General features: G+C 34.3%; 2 protein-coding genes across 4 annotated transcripts in view; one reads left to right on the forward strand and one right to left on the reverse strand.

The window, feature by feature from the left end:
- Window positions 1-14,793, forward strand: part of LOC106672396 (synaptotagmin-10) — a 43,683-nt gene that overhangs the window by 26,456 nt on the left and 2,434 nt on the right. Inside the window, exons 1-5 of one of the 3 annotated variants that reach the window (XM_014403790.2) lie at window positions 431-615; window positions 5,149-5,313; window positions 5,379-5,667; window positions 6,648-6,817; window positions 9,005-9,124. In XM_014403790.2, coding sequence (XP_014259276.1) covers window positions 526-615; window positions 5,149-5,313; window positions 5,379-5,667; window positions 6,648-6,817; window positions 9,005-9,124 — 834 coding nt within the window. In that variant the 5' untranslated portion in view covers window positions 431-525. Of the gene's footprint in view, window positions 1-430; window positions 616-5,148; window positions 5,314-5,378; window positions 5,668-6,647; window positions 6,818-9,004; window positions 9,125-14,793 lie in introns of those variants that run through there. The other 2 variants (XM_014403789.2, XM_024228372.1) reach the window with 2 other exon arrangements.
- Window positions 1-14,793, reverse strand: part of LOC106672395 — a 36,627-nt gene that overhangs the window by 16,075 nt on the left and 5,759 nt on the right. The gene's annotated exons all lie outside the window — the stretch shown is intronic.

Genomic DNA, 14,793 nt, shown 5'->3' on the forward strand with positions numbered 1-14,793 from the left:
TCTGTTGGCACACACTAATGTGTAATTATCAATTATTATTGTAAAATCAATTCTTTAAATAATAATTGTACTTTTTGATATGGATTTGTAATGTTGTTATACAGGTTGTATGTCATTCGAACATCAGAACAGCTTGTTCTCAGGAAATGACCCATGTTACGATTAAGAAAGTACACGGCTTTCGTTTAACACTCATGTATTATTTTGTTCGACAAACCTTGCTGTATTGTACAGTAGCGTGACATTGGAATGACACATATTCTTGACCTTGACGTCCTCAAATTCCTTCTCCTTGGAATTCGTGGTCGGCCGACCTTCATCATGTATGCCCGACATATTCAAGGATAATATCAATGGACCTGTGTCATGACAATATTTCCGCCTCTCCCCGCCGGTCGGGGGTGGTCTTGTGGCAGGGGCGCATGCGGCACCTGTTGAGCCCTTAACTGGGTGACGCCCTAACCAATTCACCAGCTCAGTGAGACAGAGTTTGGGTTTCGAACCAAATCCAGTTTGTCCAACGAAATGGACAAACTGTCTCCGCAACTCTCATCCGTCTGGATAGCCCACAAAAGACTGCAGATATGGGCAAAGGTAGCTCACTCATCAGCGTTCGTGAGTAATTTTCATCATTCGGGCCGAAATGGTATCAATCCAATTGAACAAATTATAAAGATTCCGTTTATTTATTGTTGCCAAATATGTTAATTAGACTAACTCTGATAAACAGTAATTTTGTCAGAACGAAACCCATTGTGATGATCAACATTTAGCTTGTTACGCGTTAACTTTAAATTACGTATAATACAAAAAGGGCGTAACATAATTTACCGTTATTGTTAACAAAGTTTGCGTACAACATTTTATAACACTACATCGAAAAATTAAATATTTTTTAAAAATAACAAACACGTCTGTAAAATGAATCAATATTTGTCATGTACGACTGTCAACTATCTGAAATAATCCTGAAATGGAAGAAAAACAACGTGAAAACGAGATGTAACAAAGTCTTTATTAATAATAACATAATTTCATATTTAATTAATTTTATTTTAGGTTTAATATTAAAAGAAATATTGTTGCCAAATAAATAATTTAAATAAAATAAAAAAAATTAAATGCCCCTAAAAAACCAAACAGATAAATTTAAATACAAAACTAAACATCTAAAACATTTTTCTATATCCATGTTCTATGTATGTTAAACATAGCCATTATTTACTAGAAGAAAAAACCTACAAACTATTCTTACGGATACAAAAATGTGTGCAGATATTGAACTTCATGTCATAAAATTAGAGTAATTAAAGTATATTTTTAAGTTTAATTGAATCAAAGTTTACATATTTCATTTTTACGTAATTATTAATTAATTTTTATAAATTAACGAATTGTTAAAACTAGAGTAAATTAAAAAAATAAATAAAATTATAATTAGTATTTATTTTTTGTAACAAATTAACATCTAACAGCAAAACAATATTCTTTTTTTTCCTATGTTCACTAGATTACATAATTCTTGCTAGTTATTGTTCATGTGTGTAATTTATTTCAAAAGTTAATAAAAATCCGATAATAAATTATCGTTAAAACGTTATCAACAAGTCGTTAAAATTAAACCCAATTAACAGTCTAAATAATTCTCCTTTTTGTATTTACGTATTTAATCTACCTCACTAAGCTGTACAATCAATTTACTGTTGGACCATTACCGTTGTTGACAATTATTTAACGTTTATTTACACGGCTGGCATTATCCAGTATATTTTTTTTTTATTTAATATAATAAATCAATAATTGTGTCGTTTTGGTTGGCATCTTGTTAAATTATTAAACCTGTGGCCTATTTGAACAAATCTCAGATCAAGACAGACCAAAATTTAGAGAAACTAGAATGAACATCCAACTTTAACAAACTTAAAATTATATCAATTGACTAAATTTTTTTTAATGAATTGTAACGTAAAAATTGCAAACGTTAAGATAAAATGTTCAAAAGAGTTTAAAAACGGTGCAACGCAACAGTTAAAATGTCATTAACCGGGAAACTAATTTAAATACTTTGAGCCTTAAAAATATCATTCCTAGTCTATTAAATACCAACTTCTTCCTGGCAAAACTTTTACAGTTTGTACAAGTTCATCGGGTTAAATGAAAGCACACTTCCGCATTTACGTTACGCCACGGGAGATCTGTTTAAATGTGCTCGTAATCAATTACGAACACAGAAAGGTCAAAAGGTCAGGATATTGACTTACCTTTCATGTATCCGGCTCCTTTCAGATTTAAACCACAAAAATTTCCCCCTTTCCCTATACAAAATGTATGCAAAAACACGTTTAACAAACTTATTTCGAAATCTATTCATAACAGAAGGTACAACAATGACACGTGTTTTTTTTCTCTTCGCAATCAGATTTATCAACTTGGCATTAAAAATTTGTTTTTTGATTTTAGAAACGGAATTATAAACACGTTTTTTCTGCTTGAACAAACCTTTTATCCTAAATGTTTTGATCAACCCATTAAAAAATGAACAGTTTGAACAAGTCTCGTCCTCAAAAATGATAATAATATATTTATTATTGTCATGTATCTGCATTATGTACAAATCAAAAATTTAGTAACTTATAATACAATATATATTTTCAGGAAATAACCCAATTTACAAATATATTTAAATATAGAGATATACAATATATAAAACAACAATTAAAAAAAGCAAAACTAAGAAAACAAGGGAAAAAACTTGAATATTAAACAATACGTATTGTGAAGGAGTGCTTTGTGCATATTTAATTAAATTATATTCCGTTAAAATTTTTAGGTAGAAATAATGTAAAGTTACAGGGGCTTCGGTGGCCGCAACGGTTTAGGCGTCGACACGGCTCTCGTCACTGTAAGGTAAAGGTCCAGGGATCGAATCCAGCGGCCCTGCAGTCGAACCCGACGTCCTTACAAATGGGCTTTTTTTTTCAAAAACACCGGCACCCCTAGGTATAACCTCGTAGTTGAAACACCCTCGCAAAAAAAGTTAAATATGCAAATATGTAAATACATATATATATTTATTCATAATGTACGAACAATTCCAAGTTCAATAATTTATATTAAAAACATTTTATTGTTATGCTATCAAAATAATGAAAGATAAATTAAATTAAATTCAAGATTTAACATGTCTGCAAACTTGACACAAGAATGAATAAAAAGAAGAATTAAAAATAGTTACACGTGGAATGTTATTGGCTGAACGAATCATTCCATCAACGGAGAATTTTTCTATAGTTAGTAGAATGATAGGAAATGTGAAAAAGTCTATTATACCTGGTTATTTAGCTCGGTGCATAAAAATTAATCTGACTAAGTAAAAAATGACTGTTCATTTGGTAGTTAATTTTTTTGAAAAGAGTAAGTAAATCAGAGTGAAGTCTACCTGCCTATAGGGGAAATAAAATTACTGTTCAAATTGTCTACAGTCAGTAATAATTACTCTTATTTTATAGGCAACAATTCTGAGAAATTTAAATTGTACAGATTGAAGTTTGTGAACAAATTTTGGAATGTAGGGATTCCAAACAGGAAGGCAGTATTCAAGTACTGATCTTACAAGCTATATGTAAAGAATGATCAAGACGTTAGGGTTAACGCGATAAGAAACCCAGCATTTTTAAACTAGAGGTTTTAATATGATCAATATGGGCAATAAAATTTAAATTTGTGGTCAAAAAAACACCAAGGCTTTTACCTTTAATTTTTAAAAGAAAAGCAGTATTACGAATAAATTAAGTAAAGATTTAATTAGATTTAAACCGGTAAAAGCTCATAGAATAGCATTTATCAATATTAAGAAACAAGTAATTCTTTAAAGACTAATGATAAAGAGCATTCAATTTAGCTTGAAGTAGTAAGTAGTCATCTTTATGCATAAAAAATTTTAAATCACCAGAAGAGGATAGAATAAAAGGATGGGCGATGATGAAAATATCAAATAAGACTGAAGAAAGGTGAGCCCCTTGGGAAACACCAGAAAAAAAAACCTTTATTATTTGAGATTGGTAGCTGCCATAGTAAAACAATTTGTAGATAGATAACTAGAAATCCAGGATGAAAATCCTCCTGAAATCCAAACACGTTTTAAAAATAAACTGGACGATAGTTAGTTACTATATTTTTGTTTCCACTTTTAAACAAATGAATGACAAATCGAACTTTCCAAAAGCTAGGAAAAGCTCCTTGATCCAAGGAATAATCGAATATGTTACAGAGAAAAGGTGGTTAAGTATATCTACATTCGTATAGAAGTAGTGGATGAATACCATCTGGTCCAGGAGATTTGGTGAAGTTTAAAGAAGTTTGTTGAGAGAAAACCGTTTCTAAAGTGCTAGATGTAGAGTTAAAGAATTTTTAACTCTATGTGTCAAAAAAGAAATCAAAAGTTACATTATATAAGTCGTATACACAGATTAACATGTAATTTAAAAAAATTAACAGTAGAAGGACCATCACAACAATTTGCATCTTTGTAAATCATGAACTTAGGAATATTAGTAGTTTTACGTTTTGACCTTTTTTGGAGTTATTACATAAGTTATAAGTTCTTAAAGTTATTAAATTAGTTGGCTTTATGATAAATAATTTAGTACGTTGTTGCAGTTTTGATTCAAACTGCACGTACTCTTTTAAAAAGAATTGCGTTTCATGAACTAACATTTGCGGAAATCTTTTCTTTAATAAACGTTAACTTCTAACATTTGGGTTTATTCGACGATCAATGTAAATCACACGGACTTAATAGTATGTTATACTTAGAATCGTTTAAGGTTTGTCGTTTTTCTATTCTAAACGTAGATTTATAGAATAACTAGAGAAACAACGAAACTAGAAAGATTCTAAGTTATAAGGAAAAAGTGCAACGTGCCTTATAGAGAAATGTGTACTCAAATAAGACCTACAAGTCTTACCATTGCATTTATTATTTATGTATGATTTAGTTACTTATTTTTTTTCTATCTTAATAAAATAACATAGTAGGAAAAAAACAATATATTATAATGTAAAAATTTAATTTTGACGGAGAGGTCTTATGTTGTGAGGGGTAGTTTCTGCCGTTTTAGACAGTAAAGGATATTAAAACAATTGCAGGTCTTTAACGTCGCTAAGGAAGAGAGAACAGTTCAGCCGAGCAGTCAGCCAAGTTTGGAGAGCGTGGCACCACCTTTGGAAGTGACGGGTGGTTTACAGGCTACCGTCTGCACCACTCCGTCACTCTCTTCACACCCTTCAATAGAATCCAACATTTCCAAACAGGTAGGTAACGATATATTTACTCTATGATTATAGCGGTATTCATTTCCTTTTTCTTTTATGTTTAGAGCAATAGTTTAAAAAATTTAAGCCCCGAGTGCATGGGCAGGCCTGAACCCTTTCGGAGACCGCTTTCACCGCTTTTGGTCCCTCAAGATTCGACCTCCTCCATCGTGACCACCTGTAGCCTGAGGGAAGTGCCCGGTTCACCGCTCCCTCTGGGTTCCCTCCAGCCGGCCCTTTACACCAAAAAGGAAGGCCCTATCGTTTTGAGAAACCAAGACAACGTGGGCCGCCTCCATATCAGCACTGAATACGATTTTGACAGATCCGACCTCCTCGTCCATCTCTTTGAAGGTAACGAAAGCGGTCATCTAGTTTGACCATTTCCTTTCACACCGTTCTGCCTGCCTTCGTTTTTCCTCTGACCGATGACCACATTAATAAACAAAAGACAGACGCATAAACAAAACGCACCGAGAAAATAGAGATTCAGTCACAATAACGTGCATAAGAAAAGAAAAGAACAAATTAAAAAATCTATTTAATACATCAAACATAAAAACTAGTAAATGAGATGGGCAGGAAAATAAAGTAGAGTTACAAAGAAATACCAAAGTTGGCCAATCACCCAAGACCATACAAAATCTCCCATGATATATAAAATTAATGAGAACTGGACATACTTGAAAACTAGAAATAAACAACATTTCCAACAGGAAGAAACTTACAAACACACAAATCAACAACTCGCAAGATATTTAGTTTTTTTAAAGGTATACAAAAAAAGATTATGAATGATTGATAAAGATGCCAAACCGATTGTAAAAAAAACCTATTTTAAACGTACTTAATCCGTCTAAGCCCCGGACAGACAGAGATAACAGTGACAAACTTTCTCCGTCTTCCACGGCGACCGGGCTAAACAAAACTCTTCTTTTTTCCTCTACCTCTCAACAAATACCTCCTGGCTCAACACTAAAAAAGACAAACATGGGAAATATCTCACAGTCTAGGTCATTGAAAATTGAAGCTGAAACGCTTCTAACATGAAAAAAGGCGAAAACAGACCGACGAGAAATATTTAAAACAAGAACGTACGATTTAACTTATTAATTAGCGTAAATGTGTGGTATCAGAACGTCGATAGCAGTTTTTGTGAGTAAGATGATGGCGGAATAGAGTTCACATCGCCCTACCAGAATGAATTGCATTATTTCCTGTATACATCATATATAAGAAAGAATATATTCAATTAATAGTGAAAATATAAATATTTGAAAGAGTTTCGTTGCGTGAATTCTAATTCCGATGGTATTGAATTTCAATAATTGCAGGGGAAGACTTTGTGGGGCACGACTGCCTCGTCGGAATCCTCCTGGATCCTCCGGTCGACAGCAGAGTGAGACAGAGCACTTGTAGATCCGAGACGAATCCGATTTTCGACCAGGTTTTTAAGTTCCCCGTCTCCCACGATCAGCTCTCCAACCACCATCTAATATTTCAGGTATTTGTACAAAACAGGTACAAAACGAGTAGGAGTGGTTTAAATTTTACGTTTGATGGAAAGTGAGGACGGCCTCGACTCGAAGGGTGAGATCAATATCAATTTATGCGAATACCAGGGAAGGATCCTACACTTCTAAACGTCTGTAGCACAAAATACATATTCATATAACGCGGAAACCTGATTCCAATTTCCAATTTTTCGATGATTCGGCATTTTTTATGGAATAAACTAATCTAAAGCAGATTTAGAAGTCATTATAATATTGAAAATATAAAAGAAGTATTTTTTAATAATATTGATAGAAGTTATTACATAATTAAACATTTTGCTTTACAAATCATTTTTAAACTTATTTAAATTTCCGTTAGTGCATCATATTTATACAAAAATTAATTATATGATAATGTTATGCGTTAAGTTAATAATTACAATTTTGCTAAATTTTATTATTTCTCACAACGCAAAAAATATTTGTGTGGTGATTAGTGACCGTTAGTCGATGATTATTCGGAAATCGTGAGATGCGGTATGGTGTGGAGTAGGTCTTTATCGTGCCAACGTTTCGATCTTTATTGAGATCATCTTCAGGGCCTGGGATTTACAAACAGTGTTTAAATTTAACAAATACATGTAGGATGTGGAAAAAATTGAATTTATACAATGCAAAAAAAATATTTGTTATATTCAATCAAAGTATTTCTACTCACACAAAGTGTTTACCAGAAAACAAACACTTTGATCACACCAGACCTCATCTCACGATTTCCGAATGAGCAAAAAATATTATTTATACACTTTAGTTTGACCAAAACAAAAATCTATTCGGTTGTCGAGAAAATAATGCAGGTTTATGTAATAAAATAAAAACGATGAAATGATTATTAACTTATTTTTAACATTTTTATTATTTAAAATACTATTGATCACTCTCAATACAATTCTCCCAACGTGTTGGCAACTTCTCTACCTACACCCTCTAATAAAATTTTGAATCTTATTTATTAACTAATTCTGTAAACGCATTTTCTATTGACGTTTGATCAATAATATTTTTTATGTTGTAAAACGTTAACTAGGTGTCTGAAAAAAATAGTAGTCGATAGGTGAGAGCTCTGTAGAATAGGGAGGGTGAGGCAAAATCCCATAACCGAGATCCAACAATTTTCGTATTGTCACATATGAGACATGGGGCCGAGCGATGTCGTGGAACAGAATCGGCTTCTTCCGATTGACCAAATATGGCCTATCGTTAATTTCTAGTGCATTGCTTCAATTTGATAGCAAACATTTCGGCATTGTTTGTTTCACCAGGATTAAAGAAGCTGTAGTAAATCAGCCCAAATGACGCCCACCGAAGAGTCACCATCATATTTTTTTGATGAGTCGGGGGCTTTGGAAAATGCAGAGCTGCTTCTCCTTTATCGAGCCACTGTCTGCTGTTATCGTAGAGAATCCACTTTTCATCACAAGTAACAATTCTATCCAGAAAAGCTTCTTTTCTTTTTCAGCAAAGAAGTGTTCCGCAAACTTCATAACAATCTTTTTTTAGCGGTAGTTTAATGCATGAGAAATCCAACTTTTGAGCTTTTTCACCATTCCTATTGCCTTAAAGTGGTCAGCGACGGTCGATTTGCTAACTGAAAAAAATTCTCTACAAGTTCTCGAACAGTTGTTCTTGGATTTTCTTTGACCAAAGCTCGCAGAATATCATCATGTGGGGAAGAAATCCTTCCACGATCTTCTTTGCCGTCAACGTTAAGTCTCCCTCTTTAAAATTTTCAAACCATTTCTGAACAGCGCTCTCACTCACACTGTCATCGCCCCAGACTTCACGTTTCTGGCAGAAAGGGCACTGTTATGATTGAGTTTAAACTAGTAAAATTAAATGACGCAAAAATCACGTGTTCACATCTCAGTAAAGACTGAATTATTCTCAAGTTACAAAAGGCTACTGAGGTAAAACAAACATTTTTGTTTGAAAGTATTGACATTCGTAGAAAAGAATAATCCATCAAATGTAAACAGTTTATTATATAGATGGGTAATTGAAGAAAACGTTAAAACCTTCATTATTTTCCGGGCAATGTTTGAAGAGTGACACAATTAACAATACAAGATTAAATATTACCACGCAATTAACAATAAACTTATTGTGGTAAAAATCTTTTTTTTCATATTTTTTAGATCTTAGACTACGATAGATATTCTAGGAATGATGTTGTTGGAGAGCTGCGCCTGGATTTGTCCGAGATCGACGTCACTTCCATGGTGGAAATCTGGGGCGACATCGTCAAAATTAATAAGGTAAATATTTTAAATTGCGCGCCGGCCATCGTTTAACAGCCATTGCCGTTATAAGGGCTTATTTCGTTTTATTTTTAATAATGGGGTTCCGTGAAACTGCTCGAAGCCACTCGATCCAATCAATCATTCACCCTTCACGACAGACCGACGCGACGTGTACATTGAATAGCACACGACATCTAAAGTGATCATTGTTCAGTTGGTTATCGATTTTTAGATCGCTTATGAAAATTTATGTAAATTAAAGAGAAACGCAAGAATGACACAATTACACAGAAGACAAACACTTTGAGTGAGTAGAAATACTTTGTTTGAATATAAAATATATTTTGCATTGTATAAATTCACTTATCCACATCCTAAATGTATTTGTTAAATGCAAACATTGTTTGTAAATCCCAGGCCCTGAAGATGATCTCAATAAAAGATCGAAACGTTGGCACGATAAAGAAAATGTTTTTCTGAAACCTACATCACACCCGACCGCATCTCACGATATCTGAATTACTATCGATTAACGGTCACTAATCTCTACACATTTAATATAAATGGATGAAAACAAAAATTAACCATATTAAATGTAGCCAAACAATGTAAATGTAGGTAGCAAGGCAAACAAGACTGAGCGAAATGAACTTTATTCAGGGTATCCAGTATAAATTTCGTATAAATTATTTTTACTCACTTTGGCCATCAACCATATGGCGGAGAGATGGACGAATTTAACGCACTACTCAATTTATTTAGGTTAAAATTAAATTCATTATCTTTTTCATTGGTTACAGGTAATTAGGAGCTATCGTAGTCAAAATAAACAATAAATAATGCTTTGTTTACTTCCATTTACTTTTGTACTGATTGGAAAAAATATTGCCCGTCCATTCTGCTACGCCTAAAGATCGCTTTCAGTTAATCTTTTTTCTTCGTTGATTTCATTTGTCTTAACCTTTTTTCAACGGCTCAAGTCATACATCTGAATGAGTATGAGACTATCAGGGTCATAACATTATTAGAGGGAGGATACAGCAAGCGTGAAGTCGCCAGGAGGCTGAGTTTAAATTACTCTACAATAGGAAGGGTTCTTTGGCACTTCAGAGAAATAAGGCTTCACACGAGAAGGTCAGGACAGGGTCGACCTACGTCCCCAGAAAAGAAGGACGATGGATTCTTCCGTCGTTAGGCTCTACAAAGCCGTTGCATTAAGGGAAATGTGATAAGAAATCTGGTTAGACAAGTCCGAAATGTTTCGATTTTCACCAGGACTGTAAGAAGAAGGATCAATGAAAATAACCTCGGGTCCCGGCTCGTGGTGGAACATGTGAATTGGACATTGGAAGATGGGGATGAGTTCTCTTTACTGATGAGGTGAGATTGGCCTCAAATCTTCAGATAGGCGAAATTTCATACGGACACACTCATACTGCTGTATGGTGGCAATCCGTGTTGGCTCATTGATGTTCTGGGGTGGCATTTCCTTGGAAGCCCGCTTTTTGGTTTTCGGACAAATACCATTTTTGCACCATTAAAAACATTGCAAAACTCAAAAGGGAAGGACCGTCCAAAAGGCCCCGACTTCATGCATCAAGCATACTGACAGTCAGTCCTAAGCCCCACTCCACCCATCCACGATCTAAAACACAAAAACTTCACAAATATTACCCAAACACGAAGATGACGAAATGCCGACACACGTCTGAATCAACTCAAAACAGCGAGGATAGGCAGACAGGATGATAGGTAATTATCAAACAATAAAAAACGAAAAAACTCGTTAACTCTTAATCATTTTCTTTATTCAATTTCCTTTGTAGAATCGTAAAAACAATATTTTGTTGTATTATCAAACAACCAAAATAGTAATTCAGAATACGAAAAAGGATACTTCTAATCCCCAGGTCCCTAAATTCAATGGTGATCCGAATCTATCGAGATCTCACAAAAATTACCAACTCTTTTCACAGATCCTCCAAAGTCTAACGGACTACAAAACGTATATTTAATCTCATACCTTAGAAATAGAACAAAAGAACCTGCAGCTGAAGTTATTAAAATATTAGTATTAGTAGTAGTAATTGTAATCTTAAGTCATAGGCGATTAGGCTTTGCGTTATTTTTTTAGATTTAAATAGATTTCGTCTTTTTATTTTCTGATTTCCGAGTAATATTAACTAAGTGCATTTAGTAGTCATTATTGTTCGTATTAATTATTTTAATCAATTATACTGTTTATCTAAGTGATTTGAAGTCAGTAGCTCAAGTGGTCATAGCAGCGCTGTTTTGAGCTGAAGGTCGTGGGTTGGAATCCGCTCTTGACACTAGCTTTTTCATCTTAACCAAGACCTTAGGTAAAAAGTATAATTAATTCAAATAAAAATAATGTTTAGTTAGTAACAAAAGAAATATGTGTCGTGTCTATTTGTGAGATTCATAACCAATAAAATCGGAGTCCTAAACAAATAAATGTGGACGTGTTAACTTATGACTAGAGCCCGTATTAATATGAAACAAAAATTCTCATATATGCCATATAATATGCGCTAATAAAACCTTATGCAGTTGTTTTTTGTTTGTTTGTTTTTTTTTTTTGTTTTTTTTTTTTTTAACCTAGACATATATTTCCTTTTTCGTCATATTCATTTTGAAGGGAACAATAGAAAAAATCTCAGCTACACAAACAAATTATATAATTTAGAATATACAAAATAAATAATTAATAAAAGAGATTTATAATTTTTATGTAAAATGTGATTTAAGGTAAATCAATTTGAATAATCATTTTGGTTAACTAGGGCCAAAAAACATACAGATTGATATAATAAATAATTAAGCCTAATTAAGTTCATGATCTGAAAATGCATTTCAAATTTAGATTCTGTAAACCTCAGCGTTTTTCTGTCAAAAAATATATGTACCTCGAAAAATGACGTGGACAAAGGTGATGAGAGCAAACATGTAGCAATTTAAAATGCATAACTGGATTGTCAATTCCCTGTATAACATTTTACTGTTCACACTTAAGCTATCGTTAATTTTCCCCAATTCGGTCAAGACGTTTTGTTTGTAAAGGATGTTTTTTACTTTCACTTGTGATAAAATTCCTGCATCGACTTTCTGTTTTGAGTTGGAATAAAAAATCCCACATGCCATTTTACAAGAAGTTAAGTTCCAAATTCCGGAAATTTTATGTTCATTGGGAAAATATGACTGAGACTGGCTGTTTTGGTGTTTCAAATAGGGCTTTTTTCCACAACCTGTCTTCTTCACAAAAAATAATTTTTCAGGAAAGACAAAAACTGCTTCTACACGTTCTCGTTTCGGAAATAGGTGTCTCAAAACAAGGTGCCAATTATTTTAAGAGAATTAAACGAATTTTAATTTAACTTTAACTAAATTTAAAAAAATTAAAGTGTCAGATTGTTTAAGTTTTTGTTACGACTTCTTACGACTCTTATTACGTCTTCCTGGCAAGTTAACTGAAATCCGAATCAAATTAGAGGCACTTGTTTTTCCTCTCGCGTTCTTACCTTGTCGGTAATCAAAAATGTTTCAAATTTGCAATATCGTTAAAAATATGTAAATTTATGCAATATTCTTCAAATATGCAAAAATATGCACAATAAAATTTGAATCATTGTACCACGGAGGTATGATGCGGATAAATATCTAATCACTATGGTCGTAAGTGTTAGGAAAAAGAATGTGCATTTACATTCAAATCCCAACTCTACTTATGACAAACGGGTTTTGAGGTTATGTGAAGTTGTTGAAAACGAATGCAAAACAAAACACCTACGAAAAAGGAGAATTAAATCGGAATGCTAATCAAAAGTTTTGCTTATTTATAACCTGGAGTTCAAATCTTCTAAAACTAGTTCAAATGATTTTCTCTCCAGATTATACAATGGTGCTGTCTACACAAATAGAACAGTCCTGCAGTTTTCTCGTTCATAAGTATTACGAATGGTTTTAATTCTTTTGAGTTACGTGCCAAAACAATGATATAAAAAATATAATTAAAAAATATCTATGTATTCTACCTTAGAATCAAGTTTGTACTGTATTTTGTTAAGATGTTGAATATAAAACCGCACACTTTGACCTTCTAATTAGTCTTTAAAACAACGCCATCTGCACTTTTCCCACCGGCAATGTCAACAAAAATGTTTTTCTACTTCCTGTAGAATTTTAATCAATTCGGAAATACATAATTCTAAAATAAACAAACTTCCAATCTGATAACAACGTAGATTACTTTAAAGATTTTATGTTAGGAACAATATTTCATACTTGAGAAATCACTTTTTTTTCTTATTTTTAAGCCATAATTCTCATAACATATCTCTTCAACTCTCCTTCGCACTACCCATTTCTCCACCCTATGGAAATTCTCTTTAATAAAGGTTATTTCTAAACCAAACATGACCAGGGTGGGTGTAGCGTTTACACAGAGGAATTGTATGCGATTTGGCAGACGCTTGGGGTGATTCGTGGTGGCTCAGTCTTCCTAGTCTGCACCGATTCTCTCAACCCGGTTGCCGTCCGTGATAGGTTTTCCGACGACCCTCTCGTCGTAGTACTTTCGTTGGAGAGATACCACGAACTGAAGCGTCTCGGCAAAACGGTGGTTATTGTCTGGGTACCTGGACAAATAGGTCTGGAGGGTAATGAAAAGGCGGACGTTCCAACCTTCGGACTTAACCTCCGGGATTCGGCCTTCTGACGCTAAGAATGCAATTTTAAAAAAATGTTTAAAAGAGGATGGCAGCGTCAATGAACCGGGTCGGCAGAGAGGCTCTCACGTATCAAAAACACTGTAGAATGTAGATAGATGGTCCTCGGAGGTCTACCCGTAGAAGAAGGATCATCCCCACCAGGCAAAGCCCTCGTATGTGTCTGGCATTTAGAGAAAGTTTGCTCGATGTGTCCCACCTAATTGAAGGGTGCAGTTCTTGACTTCATGAAGAGAGCACATAGGAATTCCACCCGATTTGAGAAGTGGGCTTGAACACAACAGCAAGTATTTAGGTCCCTGTTCCGATTTTTGGAGGAGACAGGGTAGATTTGGGTCCCTAGAATGCATTTATTATCGTGAATGCGTAATGTGAGGGGGCCGACAATGGGATAATGAGTACCCCTCCAATCCTCAATTAGGTTAGTTATATTATAGGTGATAATTTTGTGTCCCTGGCGAGTGCTGAGAGTGGAGGAATTTATTGGCGCGCGTATGTGCGCGTGCGTGCGTGCGTGTGTGTGTGTGTGTGTGTGTGTGTGTGTGCGCGCGCGCGCGCGCGCGTGTGTGTGTGTGTGTGCGTGTGTGTGTGCGTGTGCGTGTGTGTGAAGGTGGATGGAGGAATATCGAGTACCTTATCAACCACCAATTTATGCAGTGCATGAAAAAGTTAGTAAATGCATGCATGGGTGCTCAATACTCCCCCCCCCCGATAGCTGAACGGAAAAAACTGAGGTCTGTCCACAGAATGTCAACACCCGGGCCATGCCAGTAATTTATTGTAAATTATAAACGCTAGAATTGCCCATAGACTGTGAGAAGTGATAGGCTCAACTCTGTACATGTGTTTATATGCGTAAACACATCTGCAGATTTGAGCCTAATAAATCCAAATCCAATCCTAAACCAAACAAACCCACTCACCTTAGTTCTTACAGAC

Source organism: Cimex lectularius, unplaced genomic scaffold, assembly GCF_000648675.2.
Source record: "Cimex lectularius strain Harlan isolate CLEC.00 unplaced genomic scaffold, Clec_2.1 scaffold222, whole genome shotgun sequence".
Lineage (NCBI taxonomy): Eukaryota > Metazoa > Arthropoda > Insecta > Hemiptera > Cimicidae > Cimex > Cimex lectularius.